Here is a 9,060-nt window from a genome sequence, read left to right as displayed (position 1 = left end):
CAGAACCCGCTAAGGGATCGAACGGAGCGTTTCTCCGCTCTCCCTTTCACCATCATGGTTGTGTGCGCCCCAAATACCTGTGGAGCAAGGACGTCCCACCCTGCTTCTGAAGGGCCTAAGCGGGCACCTGTATGCACTTCCCCTTGTCCTACCCCCCCCCCCCCCGGGAAGGAGTTATGACTATGGACGAACTCCTCAAACTCTGAGCAAGAGCGGCCAGCTCAGAGCCGGTTTCGGTACTGCTGCCGACTGGGAGTGAGACTGGAGTGTGCGCGAGGGCAGACCGGTAGGGGGTGGGGGTGTGACCCCCCCCCCCCCCCCCGCTCTGCAACTTCAACACCGTGTACATGTTGGCCAGGCTCGGCTACCTGGCATTTAAAAGTCGGTGGGAGCCCACGGGGAGAAACAAAACGAGACGCGGTGCGTTATCGGACGGAGTGTTTGTGTGTGTGTGTGCGTGGGGGGGAAAGGCACTCCAGCCACACTCGGCGTGACAGAGCGCAACGCTCCTCCGGGACACGGGCGGCTGCAACAACTCTTTATCTGAAAGTGTGGGTGGCTCTGAAAAGAGCCTTTGATTTCATAGGCCGCCTCCGCGGCCAGGGGCGGGAGAACTAGGGCAGACGGCTTCGAGACGCTGGGCTTACTTGCCCTTCGCCTTATGGTGACTTTCCGTCTTCTTGGGCAGCAGCACCGCCTGGATGTTGGGCAGGACGCCGCCCTGGGCGATGGTGACTTTGCCCAGCAGTTTGTTCAGCTCCTCGTCGTTGCGGATGGCCAGTTGCAGGTGGCGAGGGATGATACGCGTCTTCTTGTTGTCGCGGGCGGCGTTGCCCGCCAGCTCCAAGATCTCAGCCGTTAGGTACTCCAGCACCGCAGCCATGTAGACCGGCGCGCCGGCCCCGACCCGTTCGGCATAGTTGCCTTTGCGCAGCAGGCGGTGTACCCGACCAACCGGAAACTGCAGGCCGGCGCGGGACGACCGGGACTTGGCTTTAGCGCGAGCCTTACCTCCCTGTTTGCCACGCCCAGACATGACTGCAAAAACTGACTAAGAAGCGCCAAGAGAAGCTGCCAGAGAAATGCCCCACGAGCGGGCGCTTCACCTTTTATAGATAGAACGGCGCTTGTCTCCGGGACGCTTTGATTGGCCAGACCAAAGCCTAGTCTTTGCGACCAATAGGACGGCTCCGCCACGATCCTCTCATTTACATAATCCCGCTCTAGTTGGAACGCGCCAGAAAATCCTCCAATCACAACGCAGCATTCACAGAGTGCTCATTTGCATGCAGCCTCCATAAGTACCGAGCCGTTTCCACAGCCCTCTACTAGTCTACTGTCTCCGCTCTTGTTGGCTGAACTTCGCAGCTTTCTGCTCCAGCTTCTCATCATGCCAGAGCCGGCCAAGTCTGCTCCTGCGCCCAAGAAAGGCTCCAAGAAAGCCGTCACCAAAGCCCAGAAGAAGGACGGGAAGAAACGCAAGCGCAGCCGCAAGGAGAGCTACTCCGTGTACGTGTACAAGGTCCTGAAGCAGGTGCACCCCGACACCGGCATCTCCTCCAAGGCCATGGGTATCATGAACTCGTTCGTGAACGACATCTTCGAGCGCATCGCCGGCGAGGCGTCCCGTCTGGCGCATTACAACAAGCGCTCCACCATCACCTCCCGGGAGATCCAGACGGCCGTGCGCCTGCTGCTGCCCGGGGAGCTGGCCAAGCACGCCGTGTCCGAGGGCACCAAAGCCGTCACCAAGTACACCAGCTCCAAGTGAGCTGCTAGTGGCACCCGGCGCTCCTACGGGCTGCCGGGCCCAGCAACCCAAAGGCTCTTTTCAGAGCCACTTACTTTGTCCAAAAAAGAGCTTTCTGTACACCCGTGTCCAACACCATTTGTTGAAGAGATTCTTCTTTCCACATTTAATAGTTTAGGCAACTTTGTCAAAGATTAGATGTCCATAGGTGTGCAGATTTATTTCTGGTCTCTCAGTTCTATTCCACTGGTCTATGTTTTTATGCTCCAGTACCAAGTAATTTTGATTACAGTGTTCATTATAATATCCTTATAATATTATAATATAGTATATTATAATATCCTTACTGGAAAAAACAGGTCACAGATGCAGGAAGTAAGCATGATTACAGAAACTAAAAATACAGTAGGACAGCCATTACTGTGGTCAAGGTTACCTGTTAGGAACAATTGAACAATGAGATATACATCTTCTTTGGCAAGTCTGGTAAGGGGGATGGAGCATGGTACTTGGCAGTAAAGCAGTAGAGCAAGTTTTAAATTTTTCTACAGCTTGGGACCTTCACAGGTTCAGATTTAGGTCAAGACGTAGTTATGCTAAGAGAGTAGCGACCTTGTCACATTCCCCACCTGGTTTTAGGAAAATGAGTCAAATCATAGACTTATCCATAAGTTAGGGGTTATACTGGCTATGTTAGACTATTAATTTACTGAGTTTACTCTTTGTCTGACATATTTAACCAGAGAGCTGAGAATACACAGTCCTATTAAGAGGGCTAGCAGGATAAGGATTAGGGGGTCTGAGATGGCTGTCAGCAGAGTAGTTAACCAACTTCTATGTCTTGTCTTCATTTTTTTTCTAAATCACAGGTACACCTGTTACCTCTCGTGATTTTTTTTCTACTAGTATGGTGAACTCCTATGTTTGAGAAACATGTTCTTTGGCATGTCACAGTACTGTCTGTTTTCCCCAGGTTAAGCCAGTTTATTTCCTGAATTCAAAATTTTACCATCTAGGAGTATGGACCAGAATTCTTTTGGGGAGCTGAAGGACCGAGTTTCAAAATTTCCATAACTACTTCCTGCTGACATGTAGTCAGTTGCCTGATCAATCCATACTCCTAGATGGACCTTTACTGCCCCTAATATTTCCCTAGTAGGGTAAGGCACTGGAGAGTTGAGGTTTCTGGACACTTCACCATGTGGTCATCTGCACAGGGAAGTCAGGGTGGTGGTGTGGCAGTATCTGGGACTCGATGGCTGAAAGGTAGAAGGCATACAAACGTTAGAACCAGTGAGAAATCCAGGGTGAGAGGAAGATAGGATGAAACATTTCTAGGAAATTAGGACTCTAGCTATTAAGGCAGGCCTGAGACATATCTGGGAGGATGGTATTAAAGTGTGAAACTTGAGGACTGGATGAGGGCAGGGAGAGTGGCTTTCATATTTAAAGAAGGCAAATATATAATTGTTTACCAAATCAATCTGACCTAGGGTCCATGTCTATTAATATTTAAGAAGGAGCCTGAATGACCTCTGGGTTCCTGTCAGTTTAGGCTCACTCTGTGGTCACAGCTGGGGCCATGTCCATAGGTTGTGTAATAACTTTTCAAGTGACAGAGTAGAGTGACCCAGACTCCCTCCAGAGAGTGGGGCATTCTTAATCAGTGTTACTTACAGTGAGGACCAAGTTCTGAGAGATTTCTGAGGGAACTGACTAGTGATTTCAGACTTGTAGGTCTGAGCCCATTATCTATGACTAGGACTCTAAATGGTGAAGTGGTCTGCCACTGGCTAAAACAGCCAAACTAGGGAAGCTTGTCTCTTGCCACCATCCAGTTTCTATAGTCCACTCTCTAATATTAAAGTTTTAACTTTTCTCCCAATTGTTGAGGCCTTGAGGGCCAGTTATAAAGTGACAACATCATACTCATTGGTGAAAAACTGGAAGCATTTCTCTAGATCAGGTGCCAGACAGGGCTGCCCACTATCACCACCAGTGTTCAACATAGTGTTGGCAGTTCTTACCATAGCAACCAGACAGAAGCAAGGAATTAAAGGAATATAGGAACACAGGAATTAAAGGAATATAGGAAAATCAGAGCAAGGAATTAAAGGGATATAGGAATTATAGGAATACAGGCCTCACTATTTACAGATGGCATGATAGTAGATAGATGCAGAGAAATAGATGCAGAGATGCATAGATGCAGAGAAACTCTGACAAAACCAACATCTCTTCATCATCAAAAAGATGAAAATGGGAACACAGTAGATGGAAAGATCCTCAAGACAGTGAAGTCTATATATAGCTAACCCATTTATAGACAACATCATACTCATTGGTGAAAAACTGGAAGCATTTCTCTAGATCAGGTGCCAGACAGGGCTGCCCACTATCACCACCAGTGTTCAACATAGTGTTGGCAGTTCTTACCATAGCAACCAGACAGAAGCAAGGAATTAAAGGAATATAGGAACACAGGAATTAAAGGAATATAGGAAAATCAGAGCAAGGAATTAAAGGGATATAGGAATTATAGGAATACAGGCCTCACTATTTACAGATGGCATGATAGTATACATAGGAAAACCCAATGACTGTAGCAGGAAGCCCTTGGAAATAATTATGCAACCTAGCAAGGTGTCAGGCTACAAAATCAACATGTAAAAGTCAGTGGCATCTCTTTATGCAAACACTGAAAAGTAGAAACTTGGAAATCAATCCTTTTTACTATAAGGGCAAGATAAGATGTCTAGGAATAAATTTTAAAAAGTAAGTAAAAGATATGTATACTGAAAATTATGAGCCATCATTAAGGAAACAGAATGAGACACAAAGTGGAAAGATATTTTATGTTCATGGGCTAGAAGAATCAACATCAAAATGAATACACTATATAGAGCCATATATAAATATAATGTGAGGGTGTTGGGCGGTAGTGCAGTGGGTTAAGCACACATGGCACAAAGCACAGGGACCAATAGAAGGATCCCAATTTGAGCCCCTGGCTCCCCAACTGCAGGGGGTCATTTCACAAGCGGTGAAGCAGGTCTGCAGGTGTCTATCTTTCTCTCCCCCCTCTGTCTTCCCCTCCTCTCTTGATTTCTCTCTATCCTATCCAACAACAACAACAGCAATAGCAACAACAATAATAACCACAACAATAAAACAAGGGCAACAAATTGGGGGAGGAAAACAGCCTACAGGAGCAGTGGATTTTGTGGTGCAGGCACCCAGCCCCAGCAGTAACCTTAAAGACAAAAAAAAAAAAAAGAAAGAAAGAAAAAGAAAGAAATCTAATGTGATCTCAAAGCCCCCTCTAAGTTTTTTTTGCTTTCTTTTGTTTCTTTGCCTCTAGGGTTATCTCTGGGGTTTGGTGCCTGAACTATGAATCCACTGCTCCTGGAGGCCATTTTTTCCCATTTTGTTGCCCTTGCTGTTGTTGGATAGGATAGAGAGAAATCGTGAGAGGAGGGGAAGAGAAAGATAGACACCTGCAGACCAGCTTCACCACTTGTGAAGTGACCCCCCTGCAGGTGGGGGAACTGAGGGCTCAAACCGAGATCCTTACTCCAGTCTTGCGCTTTGCACCGTGTGCACTTAACCTGCTGCGCTACCGCCCAACCTGCCCTACCATCTAAGTTTTAGGAGGCTAGAACAAGAACTAAAAATGTCAACCTGTTCAAACTGTATTATAAGGCCACTGTAATCAAAACTACTTGGCACTGAAGCATAAATATACAATGACCAATGGAATATAATTGTGGGCTCAGAAATCTCCACACCTACGTACAGCTAATCTTTGACAAAGGTGCCTAGACTATTACATAGAGAAAGGAGAGTCTCTTCAACAAATGGTATTGCAAAAATTGGAAACGTGCAGAGTAAAACTGAACCACTATATCTCACCAAACAAAAAATTAAATTCCAAATGGATCAAGGATTTGGATGTTAGACTAGAATCCATCAGACAATTAAGAGGAAAATACTGGTAGAAGTCACTTCTATATAAGCTTCCAAAATATCTTCAGTGACACAAATCTAGTTGCAAAGACTGAAAATAAAAGAATGGGACTATGTCAAATCAAAAGCTTTTTTACTGTAAAAGAAATCACACATACAGAGAGATGTCTTATGGGAGATTTATTTATGTTTTACAGTTGACAGTAAATGCAATAGCTTATACATGCATAACATTTCTCATTTTTCCACACAACAATACAACCCTCACTAGATCTTCTGCCATCCTGTTCCAGGACCTGAACTCCCTCCCCCCAACCCCACTCCAGAGTCTCATTCATGGGCAGAAGTTGAAAAACAAGATCAGAAGAGTAAACACTAAGCAATACACCAACTCCAGTCCAAGTTCTGCTTAGTGTTTTCTCTTCTGATCTTGTTTTCAACTTTTGCTTGTGAATGAGATTATCCCATATTCATCCTTCTGTTTCTGACTTACTTCACTTAACATGCTTTCTTCAAACTCCATCCAAGATGGGCTGAAATCATTTTTACTCTGAAAATGTCCAAGAATTCTAGTTTATCTATCTCTTCATTTAGTTCCCTTGCTTTTTTATTTTCTACCTGGATGATCTGTCAAGTTGAGAGAGTGGGGTGTTGAGGTCCCCTACTATTAGTGTGTTGCTGTTAATATATTGTTATAGTTCTTTCAGTAGATGTTTTATGTATTTAGATGGCCTCTCCTTGGGTGCATAGATATTGATAACAATTAAGTCCTCTTGATTATTTGATTGATCCTCCAAGCACTAAGTAATGACCATCCCATTCTTTTTAAATTTTATTTATTTATTTATTTTTTATAATTTATTTCTTTATTGGGGAATTAATGTTTTACATTCAACAGTAAATACAATAGTTTGTACATGCATAACATTCCCCAGATTCCCATTTAACAATACAACCCCCACTATGTCTCATTCATCATCTTTCATGGACCTGTATTCTCCCCACCCACCCCAGAGTCTTTTACTTTGGTGTAATACTCCAATTCCATTTCAGGTTCGACTTGTGTTTTCTTTTCTAATCTTGTTTTTCAACTTCGGCCTGAGAGTGAGACCATCCCATATTCATCCTTCTGTTTCTGACTTAGTTCACTCAGCATGATTTTTTTCAAGGTCCATCCAAGATCGACTGAAAACGGTGAAGTCACCATTTTTTACAGCTGAGTAGTATTCCATTGTGTATATATACCACAACTTGCTCAGCCACTCATCTGTTGTTGGACAACTGGGTTGCTTCCAGGTTTTGGCTATTACAAATTGTGCTACCAAGAACATATGTGTACACAGATCTTTTTGGATGGATGTGTTGGGTTCCTTAGGATATATCCCCAGGAGAAGAATTGCAGGGTCATAGGGTAGGTCCATTTCTAGCCTGCTGAGAGTTCTCCAGACTGTTCTCCACAGAGGTTGGACCAATTGACATTCCCACCAGCAGTGCAGGAGGGTTACTTTGACCCCACACCGTCTCCAGCATTTGCTGCTGTTACCTTTTCTGATGTATGACATTCTCACAGGAGTGAAGTGATATCTCATTGTTGTCTTGATTTGCATTTCTCTAACAATCAGAGACTTGGAGCATTTTTTCATGTGTTTCTCAGCCTTTTAGATCTCTTCTGTGGTGAATATTCTGTCCAAGTCCTCCCCCATTTTTGGATGGGGTTATTTGTTGTCTTGTTGTTGAGTTTGGCAAGCTCTTTATATATGTTGGTTTTTAAACTCTTATCTGATGTATGGCATATAAAGATCTCTTGGGGTCTCTTGGTTTGGGTAGTGGTTTCTTTTGCTGTGAAGAAGCTTTTTAATTTGATGTAATCCCGTAAGTTTATACTTGCCTTAGTCTTCTTTGTAATTGGATTCATTTCATTGAAAATATCTTTAAAATTTATGCAGAAAAAAGTTCTGCCAATATTTTCCTCTAAGTATTTGATAGTTTGTGGTCTAATATCCAAGTCCTTGATCCACTTGGAATTTACTTTTGTATTTGGTGAAATACAGTGATTCAGTTTCATTCTTCTGCATGTTTCAACCCATTGTTTCCAACACCATTTGTTGAAGAGACTCTGCTTTCCCCATGTAATAGTCTGGGCCCCTTTGTCAAAGATTAGATGTCCATAGGTGTGGGGCCTCATTTATGGGCTCTCAATTCTATTCCACGGGTCAGTGTGTCTGTTCATGTTCCAGTACCAAACAGTTTTGATGACTGGATGCATTGGATCGACCTTCTCGTGGTGCATCCTGTGAATACCCATTCATTGGGGAAACTGACGATCCTTCCTAGCCGACTGAATCCACATGGATCCCAGTCACTTTCAAAGCCACCAACAAGCAGCTCCTGACAGCTTTCAACCTGACCTGTTGACTGGCTACGGAAGAAGGGCAAACGCTAGAAGAAGAAGATGACAATGGCCCTATAATACAGTTTGAGATCTGGGAGTGTGATGCCTCCGGTTCTGTTCTTTTTTCTCAAGATTGTTTTGGCAATTCTAGGCCTTTTCTGGTTCCAGACAAACATTTGTAGCATTTTTTCTATTTTCCTAAAAAATGTGCTTGGGATCTTGATGGGAATAGCATTAAATTTGTAGATGGCTCTGGGTAATATATTCATTTTGATGATATTAATTCTTCCAACCCATGAACATGGAATATCTTTCCACTTCTTTGTGTCTTTTTCAATTTCTTTGAGTAGTGACTCATAATTTTCAGTATACAAGTCTTTCACTTCTTTGGTTAGATTTACTCCTAGATATTTTATTGTTTTTGTTGCTATAGTAAAAGGAATTGATTTCTGGATTTCAATTTCTTCTAACTTAGTGTTTGCATAGAGGAATGCCACTGACTTTTGAATGTTAATTTTATAGCCTGACACCTTACTGTATTGCCTGATGATTTCCAAAAGCTTCTTGCTGGATTCCTTAGGTTTTTCCATGTATACTATCATGTCATCTGCAAATAAGGAGAGTTTGACTTCTTCTCTTCCAATCTGTATGCCTTTAATTCCTTGCTCCTGCCTGATTGCTATGGCAAGAACTTCCAACACTATGTTGAATAGTAATGGTGATAGTGGGCAGCCCAGTCTAGTACCTGATCTGAGGGGAAATGCTTCCAGTTTTTCACCATTGAGTATGATGTTGGCTGTAGGTTTGCTATATAAAGACTCCACTATCTTCAGGAATTTTCCATCTATTCCCATTTTTTGTAGTGTTTTGATCATAAAGGGATGTTGTATTTTGTCAAAGGCTTTCTCTGCATCTATTGATATGACCATGTGGTTTTTGGTCTTGCTTTTGT

General features: G+C 43.6%; 2 protein-coding genes across 2 annotated transcripts; one reads left to right on the top strand and one right to left on the bottom strand.

The window, feature by feature from the left end:
* Positions 1-459: 459 nt before the first annotated feature.
* Positions 460-1,221, bottom strand: LOC103121076 (histone H2A type 2-A). The gene has a single exon (XM_007531576.2). The coding sequence runs from the start codon at positions 1,034-1,036 to the stop codon at positions 644-646; it is 393 nt and encodes a 130-aa protein (XP_007531638.1). The 5' UTR covers positions 1,037-1,221; the 3' UTR covers positions 460-643.
* An 81-nt stretch (positions 1,222-1,302) lies between these two features.
* On the top strand, positions 1,303-1,844 carry LOC103121077 (histone H2B type 1-C/E/F/G/I). Its single transcript, XM_007531577.2, has one exon. The coding sequence runs from the start codon at positions 1,391-1,393 to the stop codon at positions 1,769-1,771; it is 381 nt and encodes a 126-aa protein (XP_007531639.1). The 5' UTR covers positions 1,303-1,390; the 3' UTR covers positions 1,772-1,844.
* The last annotated feature ends 7,216 nt before the right edge of the window (positions 1,845-9,060 follow it).

This window comes from Erinaceus europaeus, chromosome 11 (assembly GCF_950295315.1).
Source record: "Erinaceus europaeus chromosome 11, mEriEur2.1, whole genome shotgun sequence".
NCBI lineage: Eukaryota > Metazoa > Chordata > Mammalia > Eulipotyphla > Erinaceidae > Erinaceus > Erinaceus europaeus.
Note: the sequence above shows the minus strand (reverse complement) of the source record. Positions and strands in the feature narration are given on the sequence as shown.

Bases quoted from the DNA above. Each gene is read 5' to 3' on its own strand.
- LOC103121076 (XM_007531576.2), bottom strand. From the start codon at position 1,036: ATGTCTGGGCGTGGCAAACAGGGAGGTAAGGCTCGCGCTAAAGCCAAG.
- LOC103121077 (XM_007531577.2), top strand. From the start codon at position 1,391: ATGCCAGAGCCGGCCAAGTCTGCTCCTGCGCCCAAGAAAGGCTCCAAG.